Source organism: Lithobates pipiens, unplaced genomic scaffold (genome assembly GCF_037356315.1).
Source record: "Lithobates pipiens isolate NorthernLeopardFrog02 unplaced genomic scaffold, aLitPip1_a1.2 Scaffold_10, whole genome shotgun sequence".
In the NCBI taxonomy this organism is placed as follows: domain Eukaryota; kingdom Metazoa; phylum Chordata; class Amphibia; order Anura; family Ranidae; genus Lithobates; species Lithobates pipiens.
This window is the reverse complement of record NW_027507686.1, coordinates 167407168-167428799: the sequence shown is the minus strand read 5'-3', so window position 1 is coordinate 167428799 and position 21632 is coordinate 167407168. Positions and strand designations below refer to the sequence as shown.

Below are 21632 nucleotides of genomic sequence, written 5' to 3'. Positions count from 1 at the left end.
AGTCAGGTAAGTGGTGTGTGTGTGTGTGTCTGTGTGTCTGTGTGTCTGTCCTAATCAGGAAGATTGCCATATTCCAAGTCACATGTTCTTTTACCATTGGAGTAACAGTATTGAATCCATAACAAAATCAAAGACCAAGCTCTATACTAGTGGAGTCTGTGACCAGAGAATTGGCATTTTCTACAGCTGTTAACCTAGCAGTTACCAATGGCCTTTTTACATATGTTTTTCTTTAATGAAGAATAATATGCATGTAGAAGAGACCTACTTAAAGCTTCATTTATATTCTTTTTAAATCTGATCCTTATTTAATAACTTATGTACATTGTTAGAATGGTATGCACTTTGCTGCCCTTTGTATTTTGTGGAAAACTAATTGTACTCAAAAAAAGAAAAAAGGCATTTTTTGTTTTGTTTTGGCAAATACCAGTCATTCTATTTTTGCAAAGTTTGCACATGCTCTAAATGTCCACATTGGTTATAATCTGTTCTTTTCTGTAAAATGATCTGGTAAATGTGCTCCGTGCATTTCTTATTAAATATTTTATCTGCTTTTCCATGTGCAGAAAATTGTACTAGAATGTTGAGTGTGGATTTGCAGTTGGCAGGTTTTGTTCAATACTGTTCTGCAACTGACCTGTAATCTGTTGCCACTAACACCTCTCACTTGTCCGTATAACTTGCGCGTGTGTGTGTGTGTGTGTGTGTGTGTGTGTGTGTGTGTGTGTGTGTCCGTGTCCGTGTCCGTCCATGGTACAAGGAAAGAAAAACAAATTGTCTATGGGCTGCTTAAGAGCAACAAGATGTAGGTGTGGCTATGTGTCTTTCCCCATCCTGAGAACCCTGCCACACAACCCCTTTGCCTATGTTGTCTTTGTGGCAATCCTGGCCTGGTAGTGCCTAGTATGACACCATTTATACCCAGCAAATTGCACAATGTAGTGTTGTTGTGGGTTATGATTTCATCTTCCAGTTAACTACAGGTGAATACAAAATACAACTCACACTATGGCTCCTAATTCGAGTATTGTATTGCCCTACCCCCCCTCCCAAACACCCCATTAAAAAGCTTGCAATGACTGCGCAGGAAAAGGGCAAATTTGCAAACAAGCATCTTCAAGCACAGTGTACAGTAATACAAGTCTTTGTTTGTAGCTACTCATCTGGAAGAAGTGGCAGGGTTAAAAATTGCTTAACGTAAATGATTTACTGCCAAATAAATCCCTTCAACTTTAAAAAATGATCGCAGCTACGTTAGTTACTTTAAAGCTAATAGTGCCACTGGCAACACATTAGGAGTAATCTGTATGCACAGTCTCATTGTCCTATTTCCTATGTGTTTTATTTGTTGTGGTTCACATCAGTGAGTTTGATGTAAACTTGAAGAGTTGTGTTTTACTATTCAGTCATTTACATTTCAGATCTTGATGCAAATGAATCTTTTAGTGTTTGTGGATTGCGTGAGTTGTACTTGGCTAGATTCAATGATCCTTCCTTCCTTTTGCTGTTCTTCAAACCAAATACACATTTCCCTCACCACCAAATAGGGCCTAATATGTGCATATAACAGTGATAAGCACAGTGCAACTCCGATGGTAGGTAGGGAGTCTATGTCTATGTACACAGCTACTGTATTTGCAGGACAATGAAATTCTGGATACACGCCAATATCATTCTACAAATTCTGGGTGTGGCTTATGAGAAGTGGGAGGGGTCAACCGTGGATGGGCGGGGTCTTGCGCCCCCCCATCCTAAAACTTCACCAGCCGCCACTGCCTACCACTTAAAATAAAAATAAAAGGAGTAGGCCAGAGATATAAAGTATGAATTAAGATTTGGCGCTAAAACCTTTCCTCACAAACACCTTGGTGCCAAAAAGGTGTGTGGTGATCTAATCAGTGTTATTAATAGATGGCCCTATTTGTTGCCCCAGAAAATAATATAAATAAATGATGTGAACTAATGTGAAATGTGTAGTCTCCTGGAGTCCACCATATAAGTGGTGTCTGCCAAATACTAAGTATATACTTCTTATAAATACGTGTTAATAAATAATTATTTATATTAACACGTATTTATAAGAAGTATATACTTAGTATTTGGCAGACACCACTTATATGGTGGACTCCAGGAGACTACACATTTCACATTAGTTCACTTTAAGTGTTGTCTACCTACAAGACTTTCCCTCACAATTTGTTAAAGACCAGGGGGATTGTGAGCTGATAGTGGTGTGTTCCTGAAAATGTTCCACTAAAATGTGTTGTGCCTGTATTTCTGCACCTTAGTAATAATAATAACATACCTGTAGTGTCTCCTGATAAGAAACTTTTACAATAAAGGGAGACTGTGCTCCGGTACTGTAGGTAAATACAGGTAGTTCATGTTACAGAAATTTTGATAAAATTGGGTTGTCCCAGGCTCACAACAAGGGTTGCAGGCTTGGGTAAATTATGCCAATAAGAATGTCAATTTTTCCCAAGCTGTATACAGCATTTGCTATAGATCAATGACTCAGAAAGTATTCAAGTCAGTGAGCCAACAGAACTTCCAGACAACTAACATTTTTAGAAGGAAAGCATTGGCAGTCTGTGTTTCTCTTATGATAGACTCCATTTAATCATTTGATTGCCAAAGATGTGGCAATGGCAGACAAGCGGTAGAACACAGCAATGAGCTTGTTTCTGTTTATTCATCAGGCTCCTAGCTTTTAGGTAAAAGTGATTTGAGTGGAAGATGCAGATGTGATAGCTGGTGCTATTTTTATGTATCTTATCCAGGGCTATGTAGAGATCTCACAGCGATTTACTCTTTCCTTACCTTGTTGCTTGGAGGAATTATACAAATCATGCAATGATTATATGACATGGGCAATTTAACCCAGTAAATTCCACCCCACAATCAATATCTGGTTTTAAATCACACAGTGAAAGCATGCCCAGAGAAGTATATCATCATTGTTTGCAATAAGGTAGAAGTCATGCATCAGTAAAACATATTGCATTTATTTAAAATAGTTCAAAGGAAACAAAATATTCAATTGTCGGCAATAGAGTATTAATGATAAATATGTTCCTTAGATAAGAAGAAATTAACACTATACGCATAGGTACTGGTGGGATTAAATAATGACATATCTAGGCACACAGAGTGGAACATGTATATATTAAAATATTTAAAAAATAAATGAGTGATATTGGCCATAGAGTAAATCATTCCGTTTTGTTTTCTTGCTCTAGATAATGAGTGAATGCTGCACTACACTCCAGGGCCCTCTGCCTTTGTTTTCTCCTATGAACCATCATATTGTTCTGATCAACCGGTAATCATTGTTGCTTTAAAAAAGTTTTAGAAGGCTTTATTGCTTCTGGCTGTATTCATTATTAGGGCTCAATAAAAAATTTTATGCAGTACTTAAGATAAGCCAAAACACTTGTAAATCAGTTTATAGCCGGGTATGTTAAAATAATAATATAGATTCTTTCTCGCTGCTTTGGGTTATTCTTCATGTCCTTTCAGGTAGCACACAGGTCCCCGCTGCTGACTGTCATTTCTTCAGGAAATCATATCTATATTTCTGCGGCATAGGATTTTTATTTACTCTCATCTTTAAAAGACCCTTGTGGTTAAGGCAACAGTAGTATGAATAAGTCTGCATCTGCTGTGACGTTGTTAGGAAAGGTACACAAATTGTTTTTTGAGCAGAAATCTCTATATGAATATATATAAAAACTGCTACACTCATTGCCTCTGTTTGCAGTTGTCAGTTCATCTGGTTCATTTTTGCTGTCACTTTTCAGCAACTATCTCTTGCTATTACTGGTTCTGCCGTCTGTTCCTTGTAATAATAGCAAGGGTGGCTAATGCTGCTGCTAGTATTCCTCCTCCAACTGCTGTGTAAAGGGCAATATTAGCAACCTGCAAGACATAATAAACATCATTGTAACATAGTCTGTTTAATTACAGGTTGTTTTGCCTAGCTAGACGTGAATTAAAATGAACATATTGATTAGAGAAAGGAACAATTTGGATAAAAAAATACATTTAAAAACCATGTTTCTAGTTGTAGTCTTCATATATTTGTATAGTATCTAACTTCTTAAATTCAGCTGTAAAGTGTTTGACTGCCGAGTGTCTGGTACAGTTTGTGGAAGCAAAGGTAAGTTAAAGTGGAGTTCCACCCAAAAGTGGAACTTCTGCTTTAAGGAGTCCTAACCCCCTGACATGCATGTGGCATGTCATTTTTTTTTGGGGGGGGGAGTGGGTACCTAGTTTTGACAGATACCCAGCTCCCACTTCCAATTACTCAGCCATTCAGGACAGCATAACTAGTGCACGAGCAGTCCACACCCAGCTATGAAGCCACAAGCTGTCACAGCCAGGTGCCCACACTAGTGATGCCGGGGACAGATCCAATGCTTCGGGCGGCCGCATCACTGGACCATGGGACAGGTGAGTGCGTGTTTAGTAAAAGTCAGCAGCTACACTTTTTGTAGCTGCTGACTTTTAACCACTTGAGGACCGCCGTATTGCCATTGTACGTCAGCACAATGGCACAGGCAGGCATAATCACGTACATCTACGTGATTGCCTTCCAGCGGGTGGGGGGTCCGATCGGACCCCCTCCCGCTGGTTACGGCGGTCCGATTCGGTCCAGGAGCGCTCCGTGATGAGGGGATGGCCGTTGGTTTTCGGCCACCCCCTCTGGATCGCTCCTGGCCAATGAGAAGCTTCCTCCCCTGTGTATTGTTTACACAGGAAGGAGGAAGTGATGTCATTCTCCTCGGGGCGGTCTTTTTGACCGGACTACGAGGAGAACAGTAAAAGTAAGTGTGCACCAACACTACACTGACATGTAGGTACACACAGGCACACAAACCCCCCCGATCCCCCCCCCGCCCCCCCTCCCCCCCCAGTCACAGTGTCACTGATTGCATTGATCATTTCTTTACTGATCAATGCATTCAGTGTCAGTTGTGACAGTAAAAACTGTCAGGACAGTTAGTGTTAGGTCCAGGGTAGCCCCCTATCACCCCCCAATAAAGATTTAACCCCCTGATTGCCCCTAGAGTTAACCCTTTCACCCCCTTTTGCCAGTGTCACTAAGCGATCATTTTTCTGATCGCTGCATGTGTCGCTAGTGTCGCTAGGTAGCTAGTTATTTTTTTAGGTTCACCGCCAGGTTTTTATATCGCTAGGTACCCCGATATACTACCCAATAATGTTTTTAACCCCCTGATTGCCGCTAGTTAACCCTTTCACCCCCTTTTGCCAGTGTCACTAAGCGATCGTTTTTCTGATCGCTGCATTAGTGTCGCTACAGTCGCTAGGTAGCTAGTTATTTTTTTAGGTTCACCGCCAGGTTTTTATAGCGCTAGGTACCCCGATATACTACCCAATAATGTTTTTAACCCCCTGATTGCCGCTAGTTAACCCTTTCACCCCCTTTTGCCAGTGTCACTAAGCGATCATTTTTCTGATCGCTGCATGTGTCGCTAGGTAGCTAGTTATTTTTTTAGGTTCACCGCCAGGTTTTTATATCGCTAGGTACCCCGATATACTACCCAATAATGTTTTTAACCCCCTGATTGCCGCTAGTTAACCCTTTCACCCCCTTTTGCCAGTGTCACTAAGCGATCGTTTTTCTGATCGCTGCATTAGTGTCGCTACAGTCGCTAGGTAGCTAGTTATTTTTTTAGGTTCACCGCCAGGTTTTTATAGCGCTAGGTACCCCGATATACTACCCAATAATGGTTTTAACCCCCTGATTTCCGCTAGTTAACCCTTTCACCCCCTTTTGCCAGTGTCACTAAGCGATAATTTTTCTGAACGCTGCATCAGTGTCGCTAGTGTCGCTAGGTAGCTAGTTATTTTTTTAGGTTCACCGCCAGGTTTTTATAGCGCTAGGTACCCCGATATACTACCCAATAATGGTTTTAACCCCCTGATTGCTGCTAGTTAACCCTTTCACCCCCTTTCACCAGCGATCACAGTATAAGTGTCACTGGTGACGCTGGTTAGCCAGTTAGTTATTTAGGTTCCCCGTCAGGTTTTTATATAGCGCCAGGGACCCCCATATACTACCTAATAAAAATTTGAACCACCTGATTGCCCCTAGTTAACCCTTTCACCACTGATCACCGTATAAGTGTTACGGGTGACTCTGGTTAGTTTGTTTTTTATAGCATTTTATATTCAAATCCGGAAGGCAGTGCTTGGTTTTCGGGGTCCCGTACGTGGCTAGGCTCCCAAAAAGTCCCCCACATGTGGTATCCCCGTACTCGGGAGAAGCAGCAGAATTTATTTTGGGGTGTAATTTGACTTCTGCCCATAGCATGTGTGAGCAATATATCATTTAGTGACAACTTTGTGCAAAAAAAAAAAAGTTTGTAATATTCCCGCAACTTTTGGCAAAATATAAAATATTCCATGGACTCAACATGCCTCTCAGTAAATAGCTTGGGGTGTCTACTTTCCAAAATGGGGTCATTTGGGGGGGTTTTGTGCTATTTTGGCATTTTATGGCCTTCGAAACTGTGATAGGTAGTGAGGAGTTAAATCAAAAATTTGCACCCTTAGAAATCCTGAAGGTGGTGATTGGTTTTCGGGGTGCCGTGCGCGACTAGACTCCCAAAAAGTCCCACACATGTGGTATCCCCGTACTCGGGAGAAGCAGCAGAATGTATTTTGGGGTGCAATTCCACATATAACCATGGCATGTGTGAGCAATATATCATTTAGTGACAACTTTTTGTAAAAAAAATTTTTTTTTTTTTTTTTGTCATTATTCAATCCCTTAGGACAAAAAAAATAAATATTCAATGGGCTCAACATACCCATCAGCAATTTCCTTGGGGTGTCTACTTTCCAAAATGGGGTCATTTGGGGGGGATTTGTACTGCCCTGCCATTTTAGCACCTCAAGAAATGAGATCGGCAGTCATAAATTAAAAGCTGTGTAAATTCCAGAAAATGTACTCTAGTTTGTAGACGCTATAACTTTTGCGCAAACCAAAAAATATTCGCTTATTGACATTTTTTTTACTAAAGACATGTGGCTGAATAAATTTTGCCCTCAATGTATGACTAAAATTTAGTTTATTCGATTTTTCTTATAACAAAAAGAAGAAAATATCTTTTTTTTTCAAAATTTTCGCTCTTTTTCCATTTATATCGCAAAAAAAAAAAATCGCAGAGGCAATCAAATACCATCAAAAGAAAGCTCTATTTGTGGGAAGAAAAGGACGCAAATTTCGTTTGGGTGCAATATTGCATGACCGCGCAATTACCAGTTAAAGCAGCGCAGTGCCAAATTGCAAAAAGACCTCTGGTCCTTAAGGTATTTATTGGTCCGAGGCTGAAGTGGTTAATAAACTGAAAATGTCTGGAACTCCGCTTTAAGTGTACGCTGCTGAGGATAGTGTTGATGCAAACCTGTTGCTTTGCCCCGAAAGCACAAGTTTGATATAATCATAGTTGGTAGGTTTGGCTTAGTACACGCCACATATCATCATTGCTCTTGGGACCTATTTAATATTTTATTTGGTAAGTGTAGCTGCACTATATCCATGCTTGGCAGCAGTTTTGGACTAGGAACTGTTGCCAACTATAACTGTTTGGAATGGGTCCATAGTCTTACAAATACTGTATGCATGTATGTTTACAGCCATCTGAACTTCACACATCTATCAGAACTCAAAGTAAACCTCTTATTATACTGGTCCTAGGAAGGGTTTAATAACAAAAACGCCATCTAAACAACTGTATTATATTTTATGCCTCTAAGCCCCGGTCCACACTATTGCAATGCCAGACATCGCATGTAATGCGCAGCGCACTGCTGTTCACATTACATGCGATGTCTGTGCGGGTGCGATGTCAGCCATACAGATAGTAAATGGTGCAAACATGCACAGGATCCTTTTTTCAGTTCGGACCAGAATCGGATCAATTCATGTCCGATCTGTCAGTTCACAGTGCAATATGCAAGCTGAAATGGGGGTGTCGTTAACATATAATGACACTCCCCAGCAGTTCGCATATGGCAGTATGAACTGCCGTGCGTGCCGGGTGCGATGCGGGAACCCGCAGTTGATTTGTAGGGTTCTCACATCGCAGTAGTGTGAACCGGCCCTTAGAGCTATCACTGGAAACAGTGCTGGAACATACATTCACTCGCCACTTTATTATTAGGTACACCAGTTCAATTGCTTGGTAAAACAAATTGCTAATCAGCTAGTCACATGGCAGCAAGGGTATTTAGGTGACTTTGAACATGGCATAGTTGTTTGTGCCGGATGGGTTGGTCTGAGTACTTCAAATACTGCTGATCTTCTTTATGACTACAGTGTACCCATCTTCTGATGGCTACTTCCAGAAGGATAATGCACCATGTCACAAAATTCAATTCATGTCAAATCATCTCAAACTGGCTTCTTGAACAATTCACTGTACTTCTATGGCCTCTAGACATGTGCAGAATGAAAAACTTAGCTTCATATCAGATAGATGTTACTAATTTTGTTTCGTTTCGGAATTCATTTAGTTTTATTTTCATAACATTTAGATTTGTTTATAAATTTTCGAACGAATTCCACATTTTCAGAACAATTCAAATTCGGATCGGTCGAAAAATGATCGACCAATTTGAATTCTGTGTGAAAAATAGCTGCTTGTTAAGCAGCAGGCCGGGAAGCCTGCCGCTGCATCCTTAACAACCAATAACTCATCAGCTGTCGGTGGGCTTCTCCACTGACAGCTAAAATTTAAGCAAAACAATGCCAGCAATAGAAAAAATCTAAAAAAAAAATAGCATGCCCCCCCCCCCCCCCCCAAAAAACAAAATACAGGGGGGGAGGGGGTGAGTGAGTGCCCCCCCCCCCCTCCTGAACCACATGCCATTAACATGGGGGGGTGCTTTTCGGCAGGGATCCAAAGCCCCTTGTCCCCATGTTGATTAGGAGAAGGACCTCTTCCCCATAACCAGATCCCGCCACTGCCATAAACCCCAAAAAATAAAACAAAAATGGCCTCGTCGAAAGCTTCCTGCCGAATGCCTGCTCTTCCATCTGACATTTCTTAAATAGCTATGTAATTGCGTGACTATGCCCCTTAGCTATTTAAGAAATGTCAGGTCAGACGGAAGAGCAGGCAGTCTGCGGGGAGTGTTCGACAAGGCTGGAGGTTTTCTTTTTTTTCTTTTTTCGGGTTCATCACCGGCATGATTGATGGTGGATCTATATTGTTTTTTTCTTTTTTAATAAAGGAATTGTCAAAAACTCATTTATTCACTCTTTATACATTTGTGGTGTATGGGTACCCCATACTCATTCACATGGGGGGGCAAGATCTGGGGTCCCCCTTGTTAAAGGGAGGCTTCCAGATTCCGAACCTCCACTTATGAGATTCTCTGCTGGTACTGTCGGATCCTCCTCCCTTCAGAGTGCCCCCACGGCAAGCCACTTGCTATGGGGGTACTTATGCGGACTCTATCCCAAACCAGCACTGTGCTCTCTGGCACAGTGCTGGATCAAGATAGGTATGTTTTTAGGTGGGACTGGGGGGGGGGGGGGGGGGAATGAAAATGCATTAAGGTAAAAAACCTTTAGGGTCATTTCACATGGGTTTGTCTGCCCACCGGACTCCGCTTGTTCAGCGGGGGATCGATCTGCTGATCCCCGCTAAGCAGGCAGATAACAGGTCCATCGCTGCTCACTGTGCTGAGATGGACCTGTCAGAGCCCCGCTCTCCTCTATGGGGAGATCGGATGAAAACAAGCCATCTGTCTACTTTCATCTGATCCGCCAGATGGATAGAAAACAGGGTCTCCAGCTGTCTGGATTTCACGGACAGGACCGGATCGGATAGCAGCGGGTGTCAACGGACATGTCACCGACTCCACAGGAGTGAATGGTGCATCCGATTAGGTCTGCCTGAAAAAATTGACAGGCGGACCTGATTGGAAAGCCTGTGTGAAAAGGCCCTTAGCCTTTACAACCACTTGTACTTGTAATTAATACTTAATCCATCACTTAAAGTGCATGCTGACCTGCTTTCAAAAATGCTTACTTTATTTTACAGGACCATCTTCATAAACAGAATTCAAATAACTTGCAACTTACACTTCCCTCTACAGGGTGGCTACACTGCATTATAGCGTTTCCCTGGAGTGTAGCCACCCTTATCCATGTGCAGACATGTAGAGGTGACACAGCCTTCTCAGTGACTACATGACTCCTCCACTTGATTTGCTCATGATTTGCTATTGGCACATTGCATTACAATGTGCCCAGGAAAAAAAATGATCACTTTGTGTAAAGCATTAAGGTTTAGATAAGATGTATTCGGGTTTGCACACACAAATTAGCACACATTCTCATTCTCGTTAAATTAGGACATTGTGCTTGTTATGCATTATTTGATGTTTCCAAAGTAAATGCAGATGTCAAATCACATTGATCAGCCATAGAACTATCCCTATCACACAGTTACATAGGCCCCTCCCCCTTCTCATCAACCACAGCACCACCACCACCACCACCACCAGTCAGTCATAGTGCCTGTCACCTTTTAGAATAGCTCCCTATCTGTTACATTGCCCCCACCTAGCCATCAGTTACCCTGTGTCACAGCCTCCTCCGCTGCCTCTGTCCCCTGCCAACATCAATCACAGCAGCCCCTTCCTCCAATTAGTTACAGTTGCCCTTGCTCAGAGTCACCATGCTCCCTTTGTTGACCAGAGATTCCTCTAGTGTTAAAAATAAAAGTGTACCCCTCCACCCACCACACAGTGCACACATTTTTTTACTTACATGCACCACCAGTTGACCTGTATAACAGCTGTATACCAGTAGATGCAGATTTATCATCAGCCAGCCTTAGACCCCTTTCAAACTGAGGGCATTTTTCAGGCGCTATAGCGTTAAAAATAGCGCCTGCAATCCACCCTCAAACAGCTGCTCCATTGTCTCCAGTGTGAAAGCCCGAGGCAAGACGTCAGGAAAAGTCCTGCCAGCAGCTTCTTTGGAGCGGTGAAGTAGCGATGTGTTTGCCGCTGCTCCCCATTGAAATCAATGGGGCAACGCGGCTATACCACCGGCAAAATGCCGCCATTGCGGCACATTGCGGGCGGTTTTAACCCTTTCTCGGCTGCAAATCCAACGGTGAAACGCCGCTACAAATAGCGGCATTTTATCGCTGACCCTATGGGTGGCACAGTGTGGAAGGGCTGTAAGTCCCTGAATACCGGAAGGCCAGCGGTTGCTGTATTCTGACAACATTGCCATTTGGTATATGACCAGGTTCAACCCATGCCACGTCACTACTGATACAATTTTGTACCATTTGCACTTGAGACTTAGGCCCCATTCACACCTGAGCGTAGCATTTCCAGGCAGAAAGTCGCACTATTTTACTGCTTTTTTGTACAGGTCAAAAGGTCACCAATGTAAAAAGCAAAAAAGCCCAAATCTGCCTAAAAAAAAAAAAGTTACAGAACTTGTTTGAGCTTCAGGCGTTTTTGATGGTTCTGGCTTCAGGCATTTTGGAGTGGAGATGTGAACCATCTCCATTGAGAATAATAGATTTTTTCCCCTCCAGCGTTTTGTAGTTCCAAACTTCAACTTTTCGACGGACTAGGTCCGACAGTCTTCCCGACGGACTTTCGCCGGAGTTCCGACAGACTTTCCAAATGAACGAACTTGGCCACACACAATCACACCAAAGTCCGATGCATTAGAATGTGATGACATACGACCGGACTAGACTAGGGAAGTTGATAGCCAGTAGCCAATAGCAGCTCTAGCATTGTTTTTTGTCCGTCGGACTAGCATACACACGAGCCGATTTCTCGATATGAACTGGGTCTGGTGGAGATCTGGCGAAAAAATTTGAAACATGTTCTATTTCTAAAGTCCGTCAGATTTTTCAACAGCAAAAGTCCGATGGAGCCCACACACTATCGAATTGTCCGATTCGTCTGGATTAATTCCGTCGGACCTTTGCTGTCAAAAAGTCCGCTCGTGTGTACGCGGCATAACAGTTCTCACATCATACCTGCTCAGAGAAGCAGTTTCCATATCGTAGTTCTGTTACAAAATGTTCGCAGTTGGCACTGGTGACACTATATGGCATTATCTGACCCAATTGTTGCAGTGCTGCTTGCACCACCTTTTCTGAAGGGTACGGACTCATCTTCTGATCATACTTATTATTAGTGATGGCCGAACGGTTCGCCCGGCGGTCGTTTCGCGGCGAATTTCCGACTTTCGCCGTCCGCGGGTTCGAACGCCTTTTTCCGTCGTTCGCCCCGGCGGACTTACGTGTTTAATGTATACAAGAACTTTAACCTTTCGTGACACGTTTATCATGTGTTACAGGACAACCAATTGAGACATGACAGCTCATGGACACTTGGACATTCCCCCTAACCTATAAATACACCCGATCCGGTGGCCATTTTACATTCTTTCTTCTGTCACTGTAGGGAAAGGATCCTGTGTGGAGTAGGGACAGAGAAAACGCTAGCTATTTGGTACACAAAAGTTCTTTTCAGGACTGGTATAGGTGTTAGGTCAGCAGCCTGAGTTTCTTTTGTCAGTTTAGATAAAGGGACAGAGCGCTGTATGCTGCTATTTTAGGGACAGCTCAGCCAGATTAGTCTTTCTTCATCATCATCATCATCATCATCATTAGCTGTTACTATCAGGTCCACAAAAGAGCTGTTCCAGCTAATCGTTCCAGCCTACTCTTTTTTGCCAATTTGTATAGGGACAGGCAGGAAGCAGTGTGTCAGGCAGTGAGGATAATTTTAAAGACTTGCTGTTACTATTAGTTCCACAAAGGTTCTTTTCAGGACTGGTATCAGTGGTACGGTAATAGGCTTGTACACGTATAATATTCTTTCTTCCAAATATAGAAAGAATATTATACTTGACTGCTGCCCTTCTGCTGCAGTCTGCTAATCATTCACAACTCACTTGTTCCACAAAGCTCTTTATCAGGACTGGTAACTTGGTCTGTCTAGGGTGCTACGGTACATAGGCTTGGGTGCGGTACAGTCTGCTGTTCTGTAAGGACCGCTATCGGTCCACAATACATAGGGTTGCCGTGCACTACTGCTGACCGCTGCCCTATACTGCAGCAGTCCTTCATTGGTATAGGGACTGACGTACAGTCTGCTAATCACTAACACACAACCTGCTTGGTCCACAAAAGTTCTTATAAGGACTGGTAACTTGGTATAGGGTGCTACGGTACATAGGCCTGAGTGCGTTACAGTCTGCTGTTCTGTAAGGACCGCTATCGGTCCACAATACATAGGGTTGCCGTGCACTACTGCTGACCGCTGCCCTATACTGCAGCAGTCCTTCAGCGGTATAGGGACTGACGCACAGTCTGCTAAACACTAACACACAACCTGCTTGGTCCACAAAAGTTTTTATAAGGACTGGTAACTTGGTATAGGGTGCTACGGTACATAGGCCTGAGTGCAGTACAGTCTGCTGTTCTGTAAGGACCGCTATCGGTCCACAATACATAGGGTTGCCGTGCACTACTGCTGACCGCTGCCCTATACTGCAGCAGTCCTTCATTGGTATAGGGACTGACGTACAGTCTGCTAATCACTAACACACAACCTGCTTGGTCCACAAAAGTTCTTATAAGGACTGGTAACTTGGTATAGGGTGCTACGGTACATAGGCCTGAGTGCGTTACAGTCTGCTGTTCTGTAAGGACCGCTATCGGTCCACAATACATAGGGTTGCCGTGCACTACTGCTGACCGCTGCCCTATACTGCAGCAGTCCTTCATTGGTATAGGGACTGACGTACAGTCTGCTAATCACTAACACACAACCTGCTTGTTCCACAAAAGTTCTTATAAGGACTGGTAACTTGGTATAGGGTGCTACGGTACATAGGCCTGAGTGCGTTACAGTCTGCTGTTCTGTAAGGACCGCTATCGGTCCACAATACATAGGGTTGCCGTGCACTACTGCTGACCGCTGCCCTATACTGCAGCAGTCCTTCATTGGTATAGGGACTGACGTACAGTCTGCTAATCACTAACACACAACCTGCTTGGTCCACAAAAGTTCTTATAAGGACTGGTAACTTGGTATAGGGTGCTACGGTACATAGGCCTGAGTGCGTTACAGTCTGCTGTTCTGTAAGGACCGCTATCGGTCCACAATACATAGGGTTGCCGTGCACTACTGCTGACCGCTGCCCTATACTGCAGCAGTCCTTCAGCGGTATAGGGACTGACGCACAGTCTGCTAAACACTAACACACAACCTGCTTGGTCCACAAAAGTTTTTATAAGGACTGGTAACTTGGTATAGGGTGCTACGGTACATAGGCCTGAGTGCGTTACAGTCTGCTGTTCTGTAAGGACCGCTATCGGTCCACAATACATAGGGTTGCCGTGCACTACTGCTGACCGCTGCCCTATACTGCAGCAGTCCTTCATTGGTATAGGGACTGACGTACAGTCTGCTAATCACTAACACACAACCTGCTTGTTCCACAAAAGTTCTTATAAGGACTGGTAACTTGGTATAGGGTGCTACGGTACATAGGCCTGAGTGCGTTACAGTCTGCTGTTCTGTAAGGACCGCTATCGGTCCACAATACATAGGGTTGCCGTGCACTACTGCTGACCGCTGCCCTATACTGCAGCAGTCCTTCATTGGTATAGGGACTGACGTACAGTCTGCTAATCACTAACACACAACCTGCTTGTTCCACAAAAGTTCTTATAAGGACTGGTAACTTGGTATAGGGTGCTACGGTACATAGGCTTGAGTGCGGTACAGTCTGCTGTTCTGTAAGGACCGCTATCGGTCCACAATAGATAGGGTTGACGTGCACCACTGCTGACCGCTGCCCTATACTGCAGCAGTCCTTCAGCGGTATAGGGACTGACGTACAGTCTGCTAAACACTAATACACAACCTGCTTGGTCCACAAAAGTTCTTATAAGGACTGGTAACTTGGTATAGGGTGCTACGGTACATAGGCTTGAGTGCGGTACAGTCTGCTGTTCTGTAAGGACCGCTATCGGTCCACAATAGATAGGGTTGACGTGCACCACTGCTGACCGCTGCCCTATACTGCAGCAGTCCTTCAGCGGTATAGGGACTGACGCACAGTCTGCTAAACACTAACACACAACCTGCTTGGTCCACAAAAGTTTTTATAAGGACTGGTAACTTGGTATAGGGTGCTACGGTACATAGGCCTGAGTGCGTTACAGTCTGCTGTTCTGTAAGGACCGCTATCGGTCCACAATACATAGGGTTGCCGTGCACTACTGCTGACCGCTGCCCTATACTGCAGCAGTCCTTCATTGGTATAGGGACTGACGTACAGTCTGCTAATCACTAACACACAACCTGCTTGGTCCACAAAAGTTCTTATAAGGACTGGTAACTTGGTATAGGGTGCTACGGTACATAGGCCTGAGTGCGTTACAGTCTGCTGTTCTGTAAGGACCGCTATCGGTCCACAATACATAGGGTTGCCGTGCACTACTGCTGACCGCTGCCCTATACTGCAGCAGTCCTTCAGCGGTATAGGGACTGACGCACAGTCTGCTAAACACTAACACACAACCTGCTTGGTCCACAAAAGTTCTTATAAGGACTGGTAACTTGGTATAGGGTGCTACGGTACATAGGCTTGAGTGCGGTACAGTCTGCTGTTCTGTAAGGACCGCTATCGGTCCACAATAGATAGGGTTGACGTGCACCACTGCTGACCGCTGCCCTATACTGCAGCAGTCCTTCAGCGGTATAGGGACTGACGTACAGTCTGCTAAACACTAATACACAACCTGCTTGGTCCACAAAAGTTCTTATAAGGACTGGTAACTTGGTATAGGGTGCTACGGTACATAGGCTTGAGTGCGGTACAGTCTGCTGTTCTGTAAGGACCGCTATAGGTCCACAATAGATAGGGTTGACGTGCACCACTGCTGACCGCTCACCTATACTGCAGCAGTCCTTCAGCGGTATAGGGACTAAGAGTTTTGTCACAGGGTCATTTAAAAAATGACATGCAGAGGAAGAGGCAGGCCCTTCCGCAGGGGTGGTAGGGGTAGGGCAGGAGCAACAGGCTTGAGCCAAAGTGGGAAGTTGCAGAAGGTGCGTTCAATTACTTTAAAGGATGCACCAGACTTGGTTGAGTGGCTCGCTCAGCCTTACTCTTCTGCACCCTCCTCATCCTCTCGATCTGCACCCTCTTCTTCACTCTCTGCTATGTGCACCCCCAAAGACACTACCACCAACAACACGACCACCACCACCACCACCACATACCTTCCGCTTGAGTCACTGGAATTATTTTCCGATCCATATCAAGAGGACATTTCTGATGCGCAGCCACTCTTGGTATTGGATCAGGAAGAGGAGGTAGCAACAAGCGCTACTCAGCAGTCTGACGCCAGTACCCAGATCAGCCCAAGGAGGAGGTTGGTCCCCGGTGTTGCTGCCTACTCTACTTATAGCGGTGGGGAAGGTGACGTTGATGATGACGTGTCTAGTGATGTCACGTGGGTGCCCACAAGAGAGGAAGAGGAGGGGAGTTCAGAGGGAGATATGGACCAGCAGATAGGGAGGAGAAGCAGCAATGACTTACATTGCACAGCAGGGACAAAGCAGACTGCAAATGTATCAGGAGCGAGTCATCGACCATGTACGGTCACATCTGGCGCTCCCAGGACACCGGCACATGGCTCCGCAGTGTGGGCTTTTTTTAACGTGTCCGCTGCTGACAATAGCGTTGCCATCTGCAATCTTTGCAGTCAACGCGTTAGTCGCGGTAAGCCCAATACTCACCTAGGGACGACCGCCTTAAGAAGGCACATGAGCAGCCATCACCGAGCCCAGTGGGAGCAACGGAACACACAAAGCCACACTGCAGGCTCTCACCGTCCAGCCTCGTCTTCTACTTCTCCTTCTCCTCTCTCCTCACAATTGTCCTCCACTCCACCTTCCATCACGCCAAGCTCACATTTTTCTGCAAAAAGGCAGGCTTCCGTGGGCCTAATGTTTGAGCGTAAAAAAATGATGACGCCGGATAACCCTCTTGCCCAACGGTTGGCGGCTGGCTTGTCAGAACTCATAGCCCGCCAACTACTGCCATATAAACTGGTGGACTCGGAGGCCTTTCGCAAATTTGTGGCCATTGGAACACCACAATGGAAGGTCCCAGGAAGGAAGTATTTCTCAGAGAAGGGCATCCCAGAGCTATATGGCCATGTTCAGCGGCAAGTGAATGTATCTCTGGCACACAGTGTCGGTGCCAAGATACATCTGACCACAGACACGTGGTCTAGCAAACACGGGCAGGGAAGGTATATCAGTTTTACTGCCCACTGGGTGAACCTTCTGACGGCCGTCAAGCATGTAACCCGTGGCACCCGTGTAGATTTGGTTTTACCGCCACGGATTGCATGCAGGCCTGACTCTTCTTCTCCTCCTCCTACTCCATCCTCCTCCCTCTCCTCCTCAGCTGCCTCCTCCTTTTCCGCTGCTAGCGTCTCTTCCACTGCACCGCCCAAGCTCCCCAGAACCTATTCCACATGCCAGGTGAGACGTTGCCATGCCGTGCTGCGTCTGTTGTGCCTGGAAGCAAAGAGCCACACTGGCCCGGCACTCCTTTCAGCTTTGCGTTCACAGGCAGATGAGTGGCTAACACCGCTCAATTTGACAGTTGGTAAAGTGGTGTGTGACAACGGTGCCAATCTGCTTAGCGCATTGAAACAGGGCAAAATCACGCACGTGCCGTGCATGGCACACGTCTTAAACTTGGTCGTGCAGCGATTCCTTGTCAAATACCCTGGGGTCCAGGACATCTTGCGGCAGGCAAGGAAAATCTCGGCCCATTTCAGAAGATCTTACACGGCCATGGCTCGCCTTGCTGACATTCAGCGGCGACACCATCTGCCGGTCAGACGTCTTATTTGCGATTGCCCGACGCGATGGAACTCAACCTTCTATATGCTTGATAGGCTGCTCCAGCAGAAACGTGCAGTTAACGTCTACCTGTATGAACTCTGCGAAAGAAACGGTTCTGGGGAGCTGGGTTTTTTTTCACCGCGCCAGTGGCTGCTCATGCGCGACACATGCAGACTTCTGCGGCCATTTGAGGAGATCACCAAACTGGTCAGTCGCAGCCATGGCGCCATCAGTGACATGGTACCTTATGCCTTCTTTCTGGAGCGTGCATTGCGTCGTGTCATTGATCAGGCTGTGGAGGAGCAGGAGCGGGAAGATGAGGAAGTCGCAATGCTGGATGAATTCCCAGGGGGGGCTACTCTATCTGAGACAAGTCAACAACAGGAGTCTGATGAGGAGTCAGAGGAGGATGGTGCCGGGGCGGATGAGCAGGAGCAAGAAGAGCATGCTTTAAACCTTTCTGGGATCCCTGTTGTGCGAGGATGGGGAGAGGAGAATGAAGAGGACGACATTATCCTGGATGATGAGCAGGAGCCAGGCCACCACACCGCTTCCACTTTAGTGCAAATGGGGGCCTTCATGCTCCAGTGTTTTAATAGGGACCCCCGTATAAAAAGCATGAGGGTCAAGGACCAGTACTGGGTGGCAACGTACTTAGACCCCCGGTACAAACACAAAATGGCGGAAATGTTACCGCCGTCGCAGAGGGCTGTCAGAATGCAGCACTTCCAGGCCTTGCTTCGAGAAATGCTGCATTCTGCTTTTGCGTGCGCTGGCAGAGGAGCAATTCCCACTCCCAGAGAAGGATTTGCGGGTACCAATCCAACAGCGCCTGCAAGAAGAGGCCGGTTTGAAGATGTGTTGGTGACTTCGGATATGAGGTCATTCTTTCAGCCGACCCATCGACAGGTGTCATCCGGATCCAGCATCAGGGAACGCCTAGACCGTCAGGTGTCCGACTACATTGGGTTAACGGCCGATGTGGACGCTCTGAGGAGTGATGAACCCCTAGACTACTGGGTGGGCAGGCTTGACCTCTGGCCAGAGCTTGCCCAATTTGCAATCGAACTGTTGGCTTGCCCCTCATCCAGTGTCCTGTCCGAAAGGACGTTCAGCGCAGCAGGGGGGATTGTGACCGATAAGCGTACTCGCCTAGCTCACCACAGTGTTAACTACCTCACATTTCTAAAAATGAATGAGGCATGGATCTCGGAGGAATTCAACACATGTGATCAGTAGACCATGTATATGTCTATAAACAATTTTTGGAATCAAGCACACAGACCTTCTTAATTCATTTGGCTCACTTCCCTGACCCAAAAAAGCACACCGTACTATATGCCCCTACCCTCCTCTTTGAAGAGGTTGAGCGGTGTCATATTTCTACTGGGGCTGCTTATTATGAGGGGTTCCCACCATCCCTGTGCTGTGCTGACTTCCTCCTGGGTGTTCTTATTATGAGGGGCTCCCACCATCCCTGTGCTGTGCTGACTTCCTCCTGGGGGTTCTTATTATGAGGGGATCACACCATCCCTGTGCTGTGCTGACTTCCTCCTGGGGCTGCTTACGGTGCTGCTGTCAGCGCTGTATGTCACGGAGCTGCTGTCAGCGCTGTATGTCACGGAGCTGCTGTCAGCGCTGTATGTCACGGAGCTGCTGTCAGCGCTGTATGTCACGGAGCTGCTGTCAGCGCTGTATGTCACGGAGCTGCTGTCAGCGCTGTATGTCACGGAGCTGCTGTCAGCGCTGTATGTCACGGAGCTGCTGTCAGCGCTGTATGTCACGGAGCTGCTGTCAGCGCTGTATGTCACGGAGCTGCTGTCAGCGCTGTATGTCACGGAGCTGCTGTCAGCGCTGTATGTCACGGTGCTGCTGTCAGCGCTGTATGTCACGGAGCTGCTGTCAGCGCTGTATGTCACGGAGCTGCTGTCAGTGCTGTATGTCACGGAGCTGCTGTCAGCGCTGTATGTCACGGAGCTGCTGTCAGCGCTGTATGTCACGGAGCTGCTGTCAGCGCTGTATGTCACGGTGCTGCTGTCAGCGCTGTATGTCACGGAGCTGCTGTCAGCGCTGTATGTCACGGAGCTGCTGTCAGCGCTGTATGTCACGGAGCTGCTGTCAGCGCTGTATGTCACGGAGCTGCTGTCAGCGCTGTATGTCACGGAGCTGCTGTCAGCGCTGTATGTCACGGTGCTGATGTCAGTGCTCTGTATTACGGTGCTGCTGTCAGTGCTCTGTATCTCCTGCACCCTCTTGTTTGCCTACCCTGGTCCCTGACCTTCCCTCTCCTCCATTGCCTTCATTAGCTCCATAGTCCTGAATTGTCAGAACAATTTCCCAAATAAAAAAAAAATGCTTGTAGTTATCGATCCCAAATTCACCTCATACATGTATTATGCTATTGTCCAGGTGGTGGGACTACGTGCTACCCCCTAATAATTACCCCGTGGCCGCAAATTCGACCTAAAGGTTTGCGAAATTCGCCTCCCATTGAAGTCAATGGAGCCCGCGGCGAACGGTCGTTTTCGCGAACGTTTGTGTCCGTTCGCGTTTCGCGTTCGCGAAACGTCCCGTCGGAAGTTCGTCCATCACTACTTATTATTCACTCTGTAATTGCAGCCACGTGCAACATCTTCCAGGAGATCTTTTCTCACCACTGCAGAGCCACCAAGAGCTGATGACAAGCTTGACCAACCTTCTTGATCTAAGGACACAAAATGAAAGGAAAATTCATTTTGTAAATGTTTTTCTTCTAGATCAACATGTTTTTCATTTAAATGCTTGTAGTTTCAAGGTTGGCACATACAGGCAAGCCTGTTACTGAAAAAAATCATGTGATGATAAAATTGCCCATATCTGTTCTAGGGCCTGCACTGTCACAATATTTCTTGCTAAATGAAGAAACTGGAAACTTCTGCTAATTAATCAAAGAATTTTGAACGAGATGAAAAATCTTTTTTTGATGATGAAACACGCTCACAATCACAGTTACCTTTTATACGGCTCAGATTTTGGAATGAATGCTTGAATCCATTGTATCACGGAATATAATTTGTCATGTACAATGTATGATCACACTTATACTTTGAAGACTTTACCATAGCTATTCTGCTTCAGGTAAGCCTCCTAATCTCATTACTCCCTTTCCTCTAACAATTTATGCTCCTTCACTTGCTCTTGCAAACTCTTATCCCATTATCATCACTTCTCCATCCAGTTTTGTGCATTCCACAAACGGGCCTTTTTCTAGAAAGGGAAATACCAACATACGCCTTCCCACCAGAATCAGTGTTCTCTCTTGCCCTTTATGGTAGCTGTCCCAGTTGGGCAGCATCTTTGCATTTCCCTAGGCTAAAAGCCAACCCTGCATATCAGAAATGAATGTCTACCTGTGAGATGGACAACATAGCCATTCCCTACGTATATTCCCCAGTGCTGGTACAAAGGCCGGAAAAATTCAATCAGGTCTCCCAGCTGAGGTGGTGGACCCTATAAAAAAGAAGAAAGTGTTAACAGAATATAATGTTGACCAGGCCATTTAAATTTATTGTTGTCTTTAATTTATTGTATTGTTTTCGCCAGTACTGGAAAACCACTTCTTTAACTGAGAAGCTCCACCCACTTGCAGTCCTAATACAGTCATAATTGTTTCTACTACTATAGAGACTAAA

General features: G+C 45.6%; 1 protein-coding gene across 3 annotated transcripts in view; it reads right to left on the bottom strand.

Moving 5' to 3' along the window:
* Positions 1-2985: 2985 nt before the first annotated feature.
* Positions 2986-21632, bottom strand: part of LOC143935518 (phospholipase A and acyltransferase 2-like) — a 143594-nt gene continuing 124947 nt past the window's right edge. For all 3 annotated transcript variants that reach the window (XM_077459464.1, XM_077459454.1, XM_077459471.1), the window contains 4 exons: positions 21351-21450; positions 20565-20665; positions 12054-12212; positions 2986-3918 (listed from right to left, as the gene is read on the bottom strand). In XM_077459464.1, the coding sequence (XP_077315590.1) occupies positions 3817-3918; positions 12054-12212; positions 20565-20665; positions 21351-21450 (462 nt within the window). In that variant the 3' untranslated portion in view covers positions 2986-3816. The remainder of the gene's footprint in view (positions 3919-12053; positions 12213-20564; positions 20666-21350; positions 21451-21632) is intronic.